This window comes from Tigriopus californicus, chromosome 1, assembly GCF_007210705.1.
Source record: "Tigriopus californicus strain San Diego chromosome 1, Tcal_SD_v2.1, whole genome shotgun sequence".
NCBI classification, from domain to species: Eukaryota; Metazoa; Arthropoda; class Copepoda; order Harpacticoida; family Harpacticidae; genus Tigriopus; species Tigriopus californicus.
Genome location: NC_081440.1, coordinates 11,406 through 28,188, shown reverse-complemented (window position 1 = coordinate 28,188; position 16,783 = coordinate 11,406). Strand labels below are relative to the sequence as shown.

The window sequence follows — 16,783 nt, the reverse complement described above, 5'->3', positions numbered from 1 at the left end:
GTGTTGTTTTTGGGGACGCACCATCACCCTCCCAGGCCATTCACACGTTGATGAGGACAGCGGAAGAGCATGGAAGCCCGGAGATGCTGGAGCTAGTTCAAAGCAGATTTTATATGGATGACTGCCTCAATAGTCATTCATCCAAGAACGTGGCCCAACGTGTAGCAACCGAATTGACGAAAATTTTAAAGCCGGGAAATTTCAATCTCCAAAAGTGGATCTCAAATGCCCAAGACTTAGCAGGAAATATGAAGCTACTTGAAGACACGAGGAAAGAAACAGGAAAGGAAGACATCCATGCGAGTCAGGACCCTCTTCCTCATTCAAGAACCATTCCTAAAAACGAAAGAGAGGGTCAGGTTTTGGGTATGGTATGGGATGTAGGGGGTGATCAGCTAGGGTTTGCATTAAAAAACCTGACTCGAACGGAGGTAGCCTTTACCAGGCGTGGTCTTCTGGTCAAACTTTCTGGAATATATGATCCTTCCGGATGGGCAGCTCCATTTACAATCAAAGGGAAAATCATGATGCAAGATCTGGCCAAAGCAATGAAAGAGTGGGATGAAGCATTGAGCGCTGGGGAGCGAGTAAATTGGGAGAAATGGTTAGATGCGGCGATACTCCTTCAAAATGTGTGGATTCTTCGTTGTCTGGTACCAAACCAAGTTCAATCTGCCCAACTCCACGTCTTTGGGGACGCCAGTATGGAGGCGTTTGCAGCCGTAGCCTACCTGAGGATTGAGCTAGCTTTGGTTGGAGTCGATGTTCGGTTTGTTCTGGCCAAGACTCGGGTATCCCCTGTCAAACCGATCTCAGTAGCAAAGCTTGAACTACGTTAATGCTGCCTTGCTTGGAGCTAGAATAGCGAGGTTTCTAGAAACAATTTTTCGGGAACCAATTGAGAAGAAGGTACTTTGGACAGATTCCACGGCCATTCTAGGATGGATCCAGGCAAAGGCTTCGTGCTACAAGACTTTTGTGAGCAACCGAGTGGGCGAGATTAAAGACCGAAATACATGGAATACATACGATACGTTATGACAAGCGCAAAAATATTGCTTGCAGTATGCGTACCGTGACGTAACTGAAGCTGAGTCTGAATAGATAGCAGGATTCAGAATCATTGAACGCGTTGAGACTTCCTCGAATTGGGTGGGTCCATTTCTTGGTTCTGCCAAAACCAAATGGATCGGTCCGATTGGTCATTGATTATAGTGTACAAGATTGAACAAGTATGTCAAACGGCCCCTTCATACCTTCCTTTCACTTATAAAACTTTCAAATTCCATCCCTGCGGATTCCCAATGGTTCGTTGTTCTCGATGCAGTGAAAGTTTACTGGCAAGTCGAGTTAAGTGAGGAATCACGAGCCCTTACGACCCCTTTTGGGAGATTCCGATTTTTAACGAGACCCCTTGCGACTAAACCCTTCTGGGGATGAAAACAGTCGACGAGCACTCAAAGCGCTTGCTGGACTGGAAGACATTAAAAAGATTCTCGAAACTCTAGTCAAAACCATCGTTTTTCAATACTGAAAGTTTTGAAGTCCTCATGAAAAGAACTACATAGGTGGTCGGGAGATATGATGAACCCAACATCACCCTCTCGAAGGAGAAAGTCCAAATTGGGCAATCAGTAAAATTTGTTGCATTTATACGTTGCATTGATGGTATCAAGTCCGACCTAAAAAAGTCGGAGCAATTTGAAAATGTTCTCCTCCAACAAGCCTCACGGAACTGAGTTCCTTTTTCGGTTTTGCCAACCACTTCGGACAATTTGCTCCAGACAATGTCTTCCAGAACTGCAGAACTTCGAAGAAATGCAGGCTCGAGGGGACTGTTTTTTCCAGATTACGCAAGCAAGAAACGAGGAAAACAGTGGAACGTTACACAAAATCTTCTTTATTAGATGGCTCTAAAAGTACCTGTTAGGATAATCTTCAAATGAAAAATAGTACAGCGTTGGGGTTTGCTCATCTTATTCAGTCTGAACATTGTTTCGGCTGGGTCTACCACGGTTTTTGCTTCTTGCAATGTTTTTTTGACGGTCCACAAACATTCGCAATGTAAAGAAGTATATGAGTTCTGCTCCACTCAGAAGACTGAAGCCCATGCAAAGGCCCACAATTCCACCAAAGGCAGCTAAAAGGTTAGAGAAGTGATATTGGAGAAGCCATTCATGTTCTTAGTGCGTATCATTATTTGTCAACGAATGAAATTTTAACCACGGTCTTCTGACATTTTTTATCGTGTAAAGCCTTTTTGCCAAATCTGCTTGTTTCGGATCGAACTAATAGTTCTAAGACCGTCTCAAGTGGCGTTTTTAAATGGTTCGAAAAGGTCCATTTTTTCTTTCGTTCCAAGTCTAAATTTCTGCAAGCTTGTTTGTTGGCCTGCCGTGTTTAGAAATATTTTTTTAGTGTCTACTGTGACCAAAATTGTAAGGCAAACACTGAATCCGGTTATACTTGACTTACTGTAGGAAGGCAGTTACTAAGTTTTTTATTCAATTGCAGTGTTATGGATTGACGTAAACCATCTTAAAGAGCCTTTACAACAAACCTATGACGTCCATGACGCTATATAACTGGTCGCGGCTGTACTTCACGATTCCGAGCTCTTTGAAATAAATATGTACAAGTGTGATGTCCTCGAGCATTTTTTCCAACCGCTCTCCAAAGACCTGCCTCTTTTTCAGACTGAAAGTAGCGTTTGAAGTTAGTTTCTTTAGTTTCTTTGCCACAGAATACTCCTCTAAGACTAGTTTGTGCACTCGTGATGAGTCCATTAATTTTGCGTGAGACATTTCCTGATTATAGACGGTCTCAGTACAATCGATAGGACAGTAGCAATTGGCTCCTTCAAGTAAATCGTCTTTGGCTTGGAAATTGGCGTCCACACTCAACGCGCTCAAGGTGGCCGAGCTGTTGGCAATGCACTGAAGACCCTGGAGATCGCAATCCGTGTTTCTCTTCCAGGCTTTGGCAAAGTTGGGAAAATAATAAGGCAGGCAACGGCAGTTCTTGTACAAGATCTTGGCCCGACACTCCAGAAGACAAGATGGACGACTATAGTTGGAAAAGGTCTCAATCTTGATGCCAGTTCCCTCCAGACTCTCGTCGTGTTGGATACATTGCCGTTTCTGAATGCTCATTTGCCGGACCTTAGATGTACTGTGCAATGAAACCAATGCCTTTTAGGCTATGATTGAAAAAAAAATGACGGCTTTAATTACCTTTCAGTTAACTGCGCTCCAACTCCAATGAATACTTCACGGTTTTGACCCACGGCAAATCCTTTCCCCGCAACTTCGGCAAAACTGTAAGGGCTATGAACCAAGACCTAAGAAAACAAAGTGTTTATTTAATTTTTTTGTTCTAAATGTCAATAAAAGTTCCCACAGCCGAACCCGATAACCGATGAAATTATCTTTGCTGATAAAATACTGTCTCGCCTTGGGATTTAGAACCACACTCAGCCCCGTCAAAGTGCTCGCACTATTTGACCGACGAAGTTTCTTGGCCGCTTTCTTTGGCTTGGTTAACGAATTGATTTTTGATGGGGTAGATCGTTTTATACGGCCCGTCACGGGGGGATCATTCGAATCCAATTGATCCGAGTCCATCGCTACTTCAGAATCTTCTTGATCGACTCCTTCAGTGGTAACTGTGATTGGCCCAACACCATCTGTTCCAAGATGACTTTGACTCGGATTGGGTTGAGAACTTGCATTGAGGTTAGTGTTACCTACCTGTTGACGCCCCTTTGCCATTTTCGATTTCTGAATCATTCCCAGAAAATTCATCCTCGTGATAGTAATAGTAATCATAATCGTCATCCTTCCAATCGTCATCGTCATCCTCCCAATCGTCATCGTTATCCTCCCAATCGTCATCGTCATCCTCCCAATCGTCATCGTCATCCTCCCACTCGCCGTCCCCGTCGCCATCGTCATTACCATGTCCAAAAAGCTCCTCACTTTCAAAATTCAAGTCATTCGAATCCGCTCTATAGTAAAATTGAAAAACGATGAGTTTTTTGGTCAATATCTCGAATTTGATCAAACAACTTACAATTGCTCATTCACGTTTATGGTATTGAAGGAGCAACAATAGCCAGCATCAGTTTGCCGGATGTCGAACAGATCCGAACAATTTGTAATTTGGCCCTGCCAAATACAAAGGATTGCCAAAGAGCGGCAAGATTGCATTGTCTGGAAAACAATCAAAACCGTATTAGTGGCAAAATATCAAATGCAAAACCGATCAATTAAACAACTGTCGCACCTGCTTTAATAACTTAGGAACCTCATTTTTGAGGTGTTTGTAGATGAACTGCTCTTTTTCAGTCTGGTTGTCTAATATACCTAATTCACCATCCAAATGAACGATTCTGGTCAAAACATTCACAACGGATTCGAAAATGCTTTTTTCCACTTCTTCAGGCTCCAAGCTTCGATTTTGGTTGAATAATGTGTGATTAGTCAAATCTATCCAACTGAAATTAATGAACGAGTTAGCATGCTGTTTAATTTGACTTTTTTTGATGTGCCATATGATATGATTTGATATTAGAAGCATGATTTACTCACGGTTTCTTCTTTATGGCCTGGTTAAATCTCGATCTGGTGACCTTGTTGTTGGAGCAAATGGTAACAGCGGGAAAATATATGTTCCACACGGGATAATTCGTGCTCTCTACTGTGGTAATTGTAGGGTTATTCTGCCATTTGTTGAAAATTGGCCTTATTAACCATGCTCCCAGGAGTGCACTTCCCACGCACAGAAATATCCACAGGAGTCTACGTCAGAATCGAAGGAACTCGGTTATATTTTGAGTAAATGATTTCAGTTCAAGACGGGTCATGAAAGGCAATTGTTAGGTAAGCTGCTTGCGCCCATGTACTCCTTCATTTTACACCACTTGGGATCACATTATGTTCCTCGCAAAGATTATTTAGCCCGCTAATACGTAGTTTACTTGTGTTGCGAGTGGGACGCTCAGGCCAGAAATGGGAACTTTTTTTCGCCCAGAGCAGCCAGCCACATATTAAAAGATAGATTGCCTATGTAAAATACCGATAGGAAGACCCCTAGTCCGTCCTTTTCCCCTATTTCCAAGACTGGTCCGGCTATTCTTAGAAAATGTTCCTTTTAGCTAAATTAGGGGTGAGAACATGACTTCATAAAATTTGCACTTGCAAGCTGCACTTGAACTTCTAAAACATGATTTGTAAAGGGTAAACCCCGGTTCTATTTGATATGAGCAGCCAGAAATTTTGCCATTGCACGAAAGAGAAAGTAGGAGAAATAAACTAGATGGAAATGAAAGTGTGTTCAAAACGTTGTTCTGCAAAGTATTTTCACTAGCACTAGACACACTTGAGGTGAGCGCTAAATAATTAGATTTGATGGGAAATGACGTTTGCACCGCCGAGTGGAATTTTCGTGATTGAGGAGGCACCGATCCGAACTCCTAGTTTCGTTTGTCGAGACCATGAGATCAAGGTGACCTTGAACTGACCAAGTATTTCTTTCCTTTGCTCCGCACCTCTGAGCGTTACTCACGGAACTTTTTCTTGGTACTAATCATAATTAAGAGATTTCCCAACTAGAGACCTCAAAAGAGGTCCACCCTGTTAAAAAGACATCCAAAATTTTGGGAGTACCCCGTGTTTTCAAATCTCATAAACGAGCTCTTGAGAGCGTTCAGCTCCATCCCATCAGTGCTGCCAGATGGCGGTTTAACCCGCCAGGTTTTGCTACTTCTGGCGTTTTTAGATTCCGTCTGGCGGGGAAATTTTTCTTTTGGCGGGGAAGATGAATCTGGCCGTTTTCTGGCGTTTTTGAACTTTGTGCGGCGGGGAAATTTTCAACATTGACGGATAGGCTGATTTGGAGGGTTACTGGCGTTTTGACTGACTTCAGACGTTTTTTGACCCATGTATCAAGGAAATTGGCATATTTTTCCTCAGCTTTGAGGATGCTTTGCAAGTATGCAAGTTGTGCGTCGGCAATTATATCTCATCGCACTTTCAGTTTCATACTTCAGAGCAATTAATTAATGTACTGCACACTTTTGTGCACAAATTGACGCGTTTGAATTGTGAAACATGCTTTTCAAGTTGGTGTTTTCAACTTCAGAGGCAATCACTGTGCTCACGGCTGTTTTCCCAATAAATGCATCAGATGTGGCACAATTTTGGACAAAACATTTTTCACTGAAATCAAGGTATGGCCAAATAAACACAATTTTTCACTTGTTTCAGCATTACCAAAATGTCCCCATCCTGTTCCCCCTCTTTCGAAACACCAAACCGTAGACAAAAATGCAGGGCCACTATGAAAGCTTTCAGAGTTGAAAAACTTTTTCTGCCATAGATTCTAAGATGTTTGAAGGTGGGCTATAATTTTCGGCAGATATCACGTCACTCACTGTCACTCTGACTAGCGTTGCTTTATACACATGACTAGAATGGATTCATATGAGCATGAGCAACATGCTCAGCACCAGGATAATACACTCTACATTCACTAAAAACTATGAACCATACATAGTTTTGCTTTATGAGATGCAATATTTCAAAGTAGTTTCATTGTGAAATCCAAAGAGCAGGGCAAAATATCTGCAACGCTGCTAATTTGCGCTCCACAATCTTAAAATATCTGGATATAATAGTCCGTGGTGAAAGAAAGTTCTGTGTTTGACACAAATGGTTAATGGAAGGCCAGTAAATTCAATTCATGCAGAAAAACATATGAATGTACATTGAGGTGCCCTAGAATACTAAGAGAGAGAGTATCTTGCGGTTTTCTGGCGTTTTTAAAAAATATATTTGGCGGTGAATGTCTTCAATTGGCGCTGTTGAGGGGTCATCTGGCGTTTTTAGCCTGTCACCTGCCAGCACTGCATCCCATTTGACGGGGCCCATACCACAATTGAATTCAAGTCGAAAGCATGCTCATCGTCCCCATTTGATCCTCGCTTGTGTTGAGGACGGATGCCTTGCATGGAGGCTGGCTGTCGGATGCCTTGGATGGAGGTTGGGCCGTGACCAGGAGTTAGACCATGACCCTAACCCTCCCCAAAGGGAACATGGGATAGATTGTGCCCATGATCGTGCTCATCCAAGGGTTGTCCAGTCATGTATTCAAAGCAACGTACTTATCGGAATAAACAGAGTCATCCTCAAGCACCTTGGGTCAATACTTGACCCAGGTGGTGTGATTTCATGCCCATACCTATTATTCTAGTCACCTTGATATAAATCTGATGTAGGCAGTAAATAATTCATGAGACCACGACACTAAAGACCGGTGTCTTTGTTTGATGTAAAGTTTTTGAGAAATATTGTTTATTTGTCCGAAAACGGAACTTCTGTAAGGAATTCTACAAAAAGTACGGGATATTCAACATTGTTTTGCTACATTCTTTAATAGCACACAGGTTTTGTGGCCGGCCATCTAGTCAGAAGCGTAAATTTTCAATAACTCCCTCATCTTGCAAAAGATGTATAGGTGGTTTTTATAGGCAATCTTGTAATCTTTTGGGTCCAAAAGAGCCCCAAATCATGCTTGCCAGACATTTTTGTGAGCTGAGAAGGTGGTCCCCTTGACTCAACGAATACAATACTAGAAAACGAGCAGGTGTTGAGAATCCTTGAACTTAAAAAGACTCTCGAATACAACGAACTATGAAAAGCAAGAGAAGAGCAAGCTGTTGCGTTTGCAAAAGAAGAAAACGAAAGGAAAAGAAAGAAAATGGAATGAGAGGAAGAAGAACACAATTGGGTTAAGAGAAAAAGATTAGGGAAGAAGAAGAATATGAATGGGCAAGAGAAAGAGCAAGTAGAAAAGTAGAAGCACATGAATGGGCAAAAGACGAAAAGGCACGGCAAGATTGTCGGTGAAACCTAAATGAAGATTTGAAAATTACTTAATGATTGTAGATTTGCATTAGATAATTTGATCAGAGTTATGGAACAATGATGATTAGAACTGTCTCGTTACATCTCAATTGATGGTGGTCCCAAATATTTGAAAGAGTCGTGTTCGTCGAGCAGCTCCCTGAATCTTTCTAACGACTTCTGCTACCGTTCTCCATTAATATCATTGGCTTCAATGTGCGGTCGTTCTTCTTGCTCAGGCTCATCCATAACACCTTCCGGTATTGGGTCGTTAAACACTATTGAGAGGTTGTGTAACATTCCTGTGGCCCAGATGATCTTCAGGGACTTCTCAAGTTTGGTCCTTAAACCCATTTTCAGACAGTGGAATCACCTTTTCCAAACCCCAATTATATTTTCGGTACAGGCAGTTTGTAACCCGCATAAGTGTTGATTAAATCGGCTGTGCTGATTTGTGGGTGTTTCCTTAATTGGCTTAATAAGAACTGGACTGATGGGATAAGCAGAATCGCCAGTGATAAGACACTCGGTCTGTTGTTCTAACATAATCTTAGCAAGGGAATTTCTCCACATCCAAGAATCATGCGTACTTCCAACCCATTTGACTTCAAAGTCTCGAAGCAGAAAGAACCCATCTCCAATCAAGTGGACATTGACAGAATAAAACTGTTTTCTGCACCAAAAAGTCTTGAGTAGGGACGCCATTGGGCAGTTCATTACGATTGGGTGCGTGGTCAAGCCTTATGTGAGTCCCGTCAACATCAAAAGTAACTAAAGGGATCTTATAGCGATCTCTAAGTTTTTCCGCCGATTCCCTCATTTTCATTGGGGAGGGCATGGCTATGAAATCCCTTGACTTGGTACAGAGAACTCCGGTCACTTTTTGTACTACGTTGAGGGCGCATGTCTTCTTGACTCCACCGAAGACGCCAACAACACGCAGGAAAGAGTCGCTGATATAAAACGAAAGAGTCAATGCCACCCTCTGACAAGGAGAATGCGGGCATCTACGATTGTCTGGTTTGGCAAGGTAGTCATGAAGTAGACGTACAATTTTTATGAAGTTGTGCTTGGTGAAGGGGAAGTGAGCCTTAAACTTTGTGAGGCGGCATTTTACTTAGCCTTGACATTGTGGGAGCCCTGGATCGAAGGCTCACGGGGAAACGGAAGGAGGCAGCTGCGGGCGAAGAAAAACCCACATGGGTACTAGAACTAAGACTAGTAGCACGTTAACTCGAAATCAAGTTCATAAAGAAATCTCGTGTTTGGTGTATGGTTGTGCACCTGCCACATTTGTGACCCCAAACGCTTGAGGACGATTTCTTCAACAAATGAACACGATGTGGACGTGAATATTCCCGAACCAACGGTTCAGGCTGTGAGTTTAAAATTGCCCGAATTTTGGAGCCATCAGCCGCGAGTTTGGTTTGCCCAAGCGGAGGCGCAATTTTCCTTCCGGAGCGCTACTGACCGATTTTATTACGTCGTCTCAGCTTTTGACCTGGAGTCTGCAAGCCGCATTTTGGACCTTTTGGAAAACCCCTCAACCTCACACAAGTACGAAGTTTTGAAGGAAAGGCATTTGGACACATATGGCTTGTCAGATTTCAAACGAGCTGGGGTTATTTTACACATGCCGGCTTTGGGTGATTCCCCCCGCTTGCCCTCTTGGGCGATCATGACCCGGGTTTTTTGTTCCAGCGCATATTCTAGGAGCGCATTCCAGAGGACATTTGGTCCACCTTGGTACATTCAGGTACAACTGGGCTTCGCAAACTCGCTAAAGAAGCTGATCAGCTCTGGCAAGCCCGTGGCCCTACTACGGCCAACGCCATCCGATTAGCCCACCCCCCGTTTCCCAGCCCGTGACAAAAACGTTTGTTACTACCACAACAAATTTGGGGACAAGGTCCGTTATTGTAAACCTTATTGTCGCCATTTTTCCTCTATGCCTAGGAAACAGCCAGCCACCAATACCATCTCTGAATCTCTGCCCGTGGTGGCGGGGAAACTTTCCAGCCGTCCGCTAGTAAGGGCACACGCAGGCGGCGTGTCGCTCAACAGCCTCTTTTTTGTTCAAGACCGTCAGTCTGGACGCCGTTTCCTGATTGATACTGGAGCAGAGGTGAGCGTATTGCCCGCCACGACTTCGGATAAACAGTTTGGGCCCCATGTTTGGGTTCTCTTGCCGCTTCCGACAGTGAATATGTTCGCCTGTTAGCCAAATTCCCTTCTATCACAGTCCCCAACATCTCCAGTGCTTCGGTGAAGCATGGAGTAACTCGTCACATTACAACAACCGGGCCCCCTCTTTGGGCGCAAGTTCGCCGGCTATCACCGGAAAATCTCCCTATTGCTCGTGCAGAGTTCAATTGAATGGAGGACATGGGGGTAATCTGTAGATCCCAGAGTCCATGGTCCAATCACTTACATGTCGTGGAAAAGCATGACGGAAGCCCTAGAATATGTGGTGACTACCGTCGTCTCAATGACGTGACAATTCATGGCCGATATCCCATCCCACAAATTCAAGATTTTGCAGCTCATTTGTACGGAAAAAAGTTTTTTCGAAAATTAACCTTATTCGAGGATATCACCAGATCCCTGTTGAACCGGAAGACATCCCCAAAACGGCCGTTATTACACCGTTTGGGCTTTATGAGTTCCTTCGGATGCCATTTGGGTTAAAAAATGCCGCCCAAGCTTTTCAGCGTTTAATGGACATGCCCTTTGCGTCTCTCACTTGCACATTTGTTTACTTGGATGATATTTTAATCGCAAGCTCTTCAATCGACGAGCATTTCAAGGATGTTCCAATGCTTAACAAACCATGGTTTGGTAGTTAACTCATCCAAGTGCGTCTTTGGCGCAAGTACCATCGAATTCTTGGGCCATCACGTGGACACTGTGGGCGTGGCGCCACTACCTCACAGAGTGCGCGCCATTCAAGATTTTCCCCGGCCGACTAGTGTGAAAGGTCTACAGGAATTCATCGGCATGGTCAATCTTTATCATCGTTTCTTTCATTTGGCCGCCGCTATCATGCGCCCATTGCATTGTGCCCTCGCGGGAGTGTCCAAGACCACCCTTTTGAGTTGGTCCCCTGAAATGGAAAGGGCGTTCCATGTCACCAAGGACACTTTGGCCAATGCAACGTTGCTGGTGCACCCTAAAGCTGGGACGTACCTCTCTCTCCATACAGATGCATCAGATCTGGCTGAGATCTGTCATCAATCTCTGGCTTCATCCCTAAAAACTGGAAGTCAGCAAAAGTGGTACCACTTTTTAAAGGAGGTGACCCTAACCGTATGTCCAATTATCGTCCCATTAGCATTCTCTCGTCACTATCCAAAGTTCTAGAAAGAGTAGTATACTACCAATTATTTTCCCTTTTTAATGAATCCCACTTGACCAACGCTCAGTTTGGATTCAGGCCGAAGCATTCTACCTGCGATGCTATTCATATTTTTTTACAAAATATCTCAAACAAATCTAGTTTTAAGTATTCTGTCGGCGTGTTCATTGATCTTAAAAAAGGATTTGACTCTGTTAACCCCAAAATATTACTAGTCAAAATGACAAAATATGGATATAGCTCTAATGGTGTAAATTGGGTTAATAATTATCTCGATGATCGAACACAAAAAGTAATAATAGATGGAAAAGTATCTGAACCTTTCAAGATGACCTGTGGAATGCCCCAAGGCAGCATCCTGGGCCAATTACTACTTCTAATTTATGTAAACGACCTCCCATGGGCAACTCATTATGACATAACAATGTTTGCCGACGATACGACACTCCACCATTATAGCAATGACCTCCCTTCCTTAAAACGCGAAACTAGTCAGTGGCTTGAAGACCTAACCGAGTGGTTTCAAACTAATCGACTAGCTTTAAACTTAAACAAAACGAAAGTGATTTTATTTTCCCCAAGCAATGTATTTTATGATCTCGACATTATGGTAAGCAACTTCCAGATAGAGCAAGTTGGGTGGAACCGCCCAGAAAAGTCTGTAAAATTTTTAGGCTTATTTGTAGACGATNGAAAACACTATTCACCTTCTTTCTGGCAAAGAAATCCTTACCGCTGATAGTACGCAAATCAATGTATGATGCTCTTGTCAGAAGTAAGATGGAATACGGCCTGGAATTTTTCTCACATTCATCTGCAATACTTAGCCTAACTATAATCCAAAAGAGCGCTCTGCGCTGGATAACAGGGGCAAAGCTAAAAGCACCCACGAGTGGAATATTTAAAAGTCTCTCAATTTTAAAACTCTAAGATCGTGCCAAAATTAGCCCACTTAAATACCTGTTTCTCAAAATCAGTAAAATGAGTTCTAAATCACGTAGCTATAATTTTAAAACTCGCAGGGGAGGTGATATCTATTTTATCTTGCCTCTTACTAAATTGAAATAGATTCAAAACCTGCCGCTTTTCAAATTTGCAAAAACATGGAATGACTTCAATGTCCATACGAAACACCATTCCAGACCAGCCATATGTTCAAGGACTAGCTCGATCTGCCAATTCTAATTCATTGCAAGATCAGATATTTTACCGTGCTTGACTTTGTCCACTATCTCATGGGCCAATCGTTCTTTGTTTTCAATTTCTTACCGGGGATTCCATCCCCTGTATCGGTGGACAATCCGAAAATCCGAAAAAAAAAACTTAACAATATCTTGTCAAGACTCTGTAAAACAGTGTGCCTCTCGTCTCTCGTTTGTCGAAATCAATTACTGCCTCACATCCCAGTATTTGCAAAATAAAAAAAACTGTTTTCCTGCCAATCCAATATGTCTTGACTCCGCCAGACACCTTTGGAAAATACAACACGCGCTGGTCGGGAAGGTCAGTCATTTTCAATTCACCCATTCGGCTCCAAGAACTTAATCATTTTAGAACCTCCAGACTTTCATAAATTGTCTTATTTTTGCCATCTCATTTATCACTGACAATTTTAGTACCACCAATATTTCGCCTAAAAACCCTTTAAAAACAAGCCGTTGGCTTAAGGGGTTGCTGGGTGTTGTGATTTCAACATATACGTATATTTTATTCCTATCACAACAGCCCGAAATAAATACACATCCATACATACTAGTGCTAGAATGTTATCATTAGATATATGTGTTTGAACAAATTGAAGACGAGTTAGAGGGACTTTCTCCGGACATTGAAAGTGTCCGTGGAATCACTTATCAATATTTACATTTATTCCAGATTCCAAATTTTGAGGTGGGAAATCTATCGGTTTTCGGTTATTCGATGCTAGCAGATTTCGAATTTTCGAAAAAGAAGTCGAATAGACGACTTATCTGAGCCTGGCTTGATTTCTATTGTGGGATGCGAATTCAATTTTAACGAAGCTATTCAGCGGACAACCGAGATATCTGAAGAAATCTGCGGCTCTTTGAATGTACCTGAATGGGACACACAAGGAATCAAATTGCTTCCAACCAAAGGAAAAAGGTCTATCAAAAGCGAATGAAGTTTATTCGTAGATTGAAAATAGGCCAAATCAAAGTAAATAGGGTCCAATAATGAAGACGAATATCAGGTTATTGATTGCATTATGATGAGCACTCAACTGAAAGTGGCAAATTATGGAACGAATGCAAAGTGGTAGAAAATGTGAAAACCACTAAAAAGCCTCTTACCAATAAACAACTTCAGAAATGAATTGTCAAGCTTAATGCAAAGCTCTTTGGACGAAGCAACATTGCTCATGAATCTTATCTTAAAGAATCGGCAACCATTTGTGGATAGCAATTTACGACGAGCAGATAGATATTGGAAACGTTGGCACCTTTCGGATGTGCAAAGAAGTTAATCCCAGGCAATGGGGCGGAAAACCGGTAATTGCAACCCTCTCACGTTTTTACTCGACATACGAACAACATTCTATGTCGGAGTCTAAATTCATGAGTCATTTGACAAGAACCCTTGATGCTTGAGGATTTTTGTATTACCAAACATGACGCCGAGGTGGCCTTAAAACCGCCCAATTGTTCATTCTTGGGTATATCTTCGAATTTGCTAGCCTTAGTATCTTCTTCCTTCAAGCAATGCGCCTTGTATCAATCATAACTTTCAGAGCCTTGCAATTTTGCCCACATAGTCCATTATTCAAAGCCGATGACATTTTTTTATGATGGCTAATATTATATTGACTGATTCCCCTCATTTCTAAGTCTCCAAAGTCTTGGAAAATACAGTCAAAGACAAATCAGCAGAAAATACTGACGTCAAGAAGATTATATTTCCATGTCTACACAGCTTTAGGGCAAATTTTACCACAATGATCTTGTTTTCACAATGCCTTGACAACTGAGTAAGGGAGCTTAACGCAATGAATGTGTTGACGTTGGGTGTTTATTTTTTCCCACGGCATTTGAAAAGGCCGACCAGGGTCTATTGCTGAAAGAATTAATGACATTGGAGCCAGAGGCAATCAGTTCGAATGGATAAGAAAGTTACAGGGCAAGACGCAAAGAGCAGAGGTTGAAGTTACTCTAAGCAAGTCTTTAAACGTCGTGTCAGGCTTGCTCCAATCAGCAATCCTCGGATCTATTCTGTTTTTAATTTCGCCCCCTCTTCCCCTTTCCTCGAGCCTTTTTATTATTTTAATAAGATTTCTAATGGTGGCGTTTGGTTTCCTCTGCGTGCCGGAGAGGCAACTTTATCCCGCTGAAAACCGGTCCATGTAAGAGAAAATCAGTATCTGGTCGGAACGACAAAAAAACATTGTGGAGCTGCAAGCAAATCTTGGCCAAATATACCAATATGTGCCTGAGAACAACATACATGTAATCGGAGAGGATGTACGGTACAGCAGCCAAATATACCAATATGTGCCTGAGAACAACATACATGTAATCGGAGACAAATTTCGAGTCATGACTTTCGGAAATGACCACCGAAATCTACCTTCCCACCAGGTCAATTCCAATACAGAGATTGAAATGGTCATTAGTGTAATAGATTTTGGAGTTGTTAATTTTACCTCTCTAATGTTGAGCGTCCTCTTTCTCCGATGTATTTGATACCATGAATAGAGGTTGATTTTGCATATTCGTTGACCTGATTACGCAGCGGTGATGCCACTTCATCTTTGTCCTCGGCCACCAACCTAAATGTGGGCTGAGGTCGAATAAGTTTCTTACTTTTCAATATAGAAACCACCATAATTCAATCCGAGGAAAACTAATTTAGTTTTGTACGTGTGGTTGAACGGAGTATCTTGATAACACTAGCTTTGCAATTCCATACCAAACCCACGAATTTATACAGAATGACCTAGCGAACAAGTGTGCGTGACACACACGTGTTACACTTAAGCCTAATCCATAACTTTTAGGGGTTTAAGAATAATTTGTTGTTCGGTGAGCATTCCTAATTGGTTATTAGGAAACGAATGCGAAGGAAACGCTTGAGAATGGATCATAAATAGCGGAACTAATGCCCACTTTCTTTTGAATTCCTGGCACATACAGGGTGTTTCAGCAAAAAAATGAGCGATTAGGCATGGATTCAACAAATTCTTCAATAACTTTTGAACGGCTCAGTGTATTTCAACAAGAAAATTGTGAAACGTAATTTCACTTATTTGGAAGCCATTCACTTGATGTGGCTACCATTGGCTTTGATGATGGCCTCGATACGGGGGCGAAAAGAGGCACAGGCGGCCCTGATACCCTCCTCGGGGTAGGCTGCACACTCCTTGATGATTGCGGTCTTGAGCGAGACCTTGTTCGGGTAAGGAGTGGCATTGGTCTTACTGTCAATGGGCCCCCACACAAAAGAGTCAAGTTGACTATTTGGTCGATGCAGAACTTTTGTATCTTGACCGCAGGTGCACCATCCTGCTGCCACACGTAGTTTCCCTCGGGGTAATTGGCTCTGATCCAAGGCAGAATAGTGAATCTCAACACCCGATAGTAGGTGTCAGTGCTAATGGTCTCACCCTCTTGGAAAAAGTAAGGTGGCATCTTCTTCCCATCAGCTCTCAGCACCCCTAAAACCATTACCTGAGCCATATGCTTTGTTCAAAAGACACCTTGGACATCGTCTTTTGTCCCTCCGATCCACCTATCATTCCTCCGGTTGTAAACCTGGTCCACGGTGAAAATCTTCTTATCACTGAACATTTTGACGGTGGAGCCACAGTGCCTGAGAAAATTGAGAAAATTCTGGCATCTTTTTCGGCGTTTAATCTTTATGGCATCGGTCAAAAGGTGGCTTGGAACAAGAACAAACGATTTCAGGCCAAGATCAAGGTAAACGGCGCGGTAGATGGTGGGTTTGGAGACCTTGAGCTCGTAACTGAGCTTCTTCATGCTCTTGGTGTGGTCGGCCATCACTTTGGTCTTCTGTGCGTCAATGAAGGTTTCATCTCGTTTCTTGTTGTGGCCACCACTTCCAAGAGTCCTCTCCGAACCTAAACCGGCCTCCTTGGCATTCTTGATGCGGCCAATGGCGGCCAAACTGATCCCGACAGACAATACCTCTGATTTTAGAATGTGGCACTTGGGCGCCCAAGAGATTGCGGACGCGTTGGCGTTTTCGCTGTTGTGCACTCATTCTAAGGAATTGAAACCCAGTTCAGGCACCAAACGAGATGCTCTTTCTCTCCCTTGTAATGTTGTCAAAATAAACGACTTCATCCAGCCAATATCTGACACGTCAAATTCAAATGAAACTATCGCTCATTTTTGCTGAAACACTACAAAAAAAAATATGAAAATTTCTTGTAAAACCTTTGACTAGTGATATAATCATTTCAGAAATAACATTATATCAACAAGTGTTAGTCTAGAAACTTATAATTTGTGCAAATGCGATCATCATTTTGCAATGAGTTGGCTAAAAG

The 16,783-nt window shown here is 42.6% G+C and overlaps 1 protein-coding gene across 1 annotated transcript; it reads right to left on the bottom strand.

Annotated features, from left to right (window-relative positions):
- Positions 1 to 1,877: 1,877 nt before the first annotated feature.
- Positions 1,878 to 15,135, bottom strand: LOC131886678 (sodium channel protein Nach-like). The gene is made up of 9 exons (XM_059235080.1): positions 14,918 to 15,135; positions 4,590 to 4,799; positions 4,285 to 4,495; positions 4,072 to 4,211; positions 3,750 to 4,006; positions 3,408 to 3,685; positions 3,234 to 3,340; positions 2,561 to 3,171; positions 1,878 to 2,140 (listed from the first exon to the last, which is right to left on the bottom strand). The coding sequence occupies exons 1-9, from the start codon at positions 15,097 to 15,099 to the stop codon at positions 1,977 to 1,979; spliced, it is 2,160 nt and encodes a 719-aa protein (XP_059091063.1). The 5' UTR covers positions 15,100 to 15,135; the 3' UTR covers positions 1,878 to 1,976.
- Between the last annotated feature and the right edge of the window lie 1,648 nt (positions 15,136 to 16,783).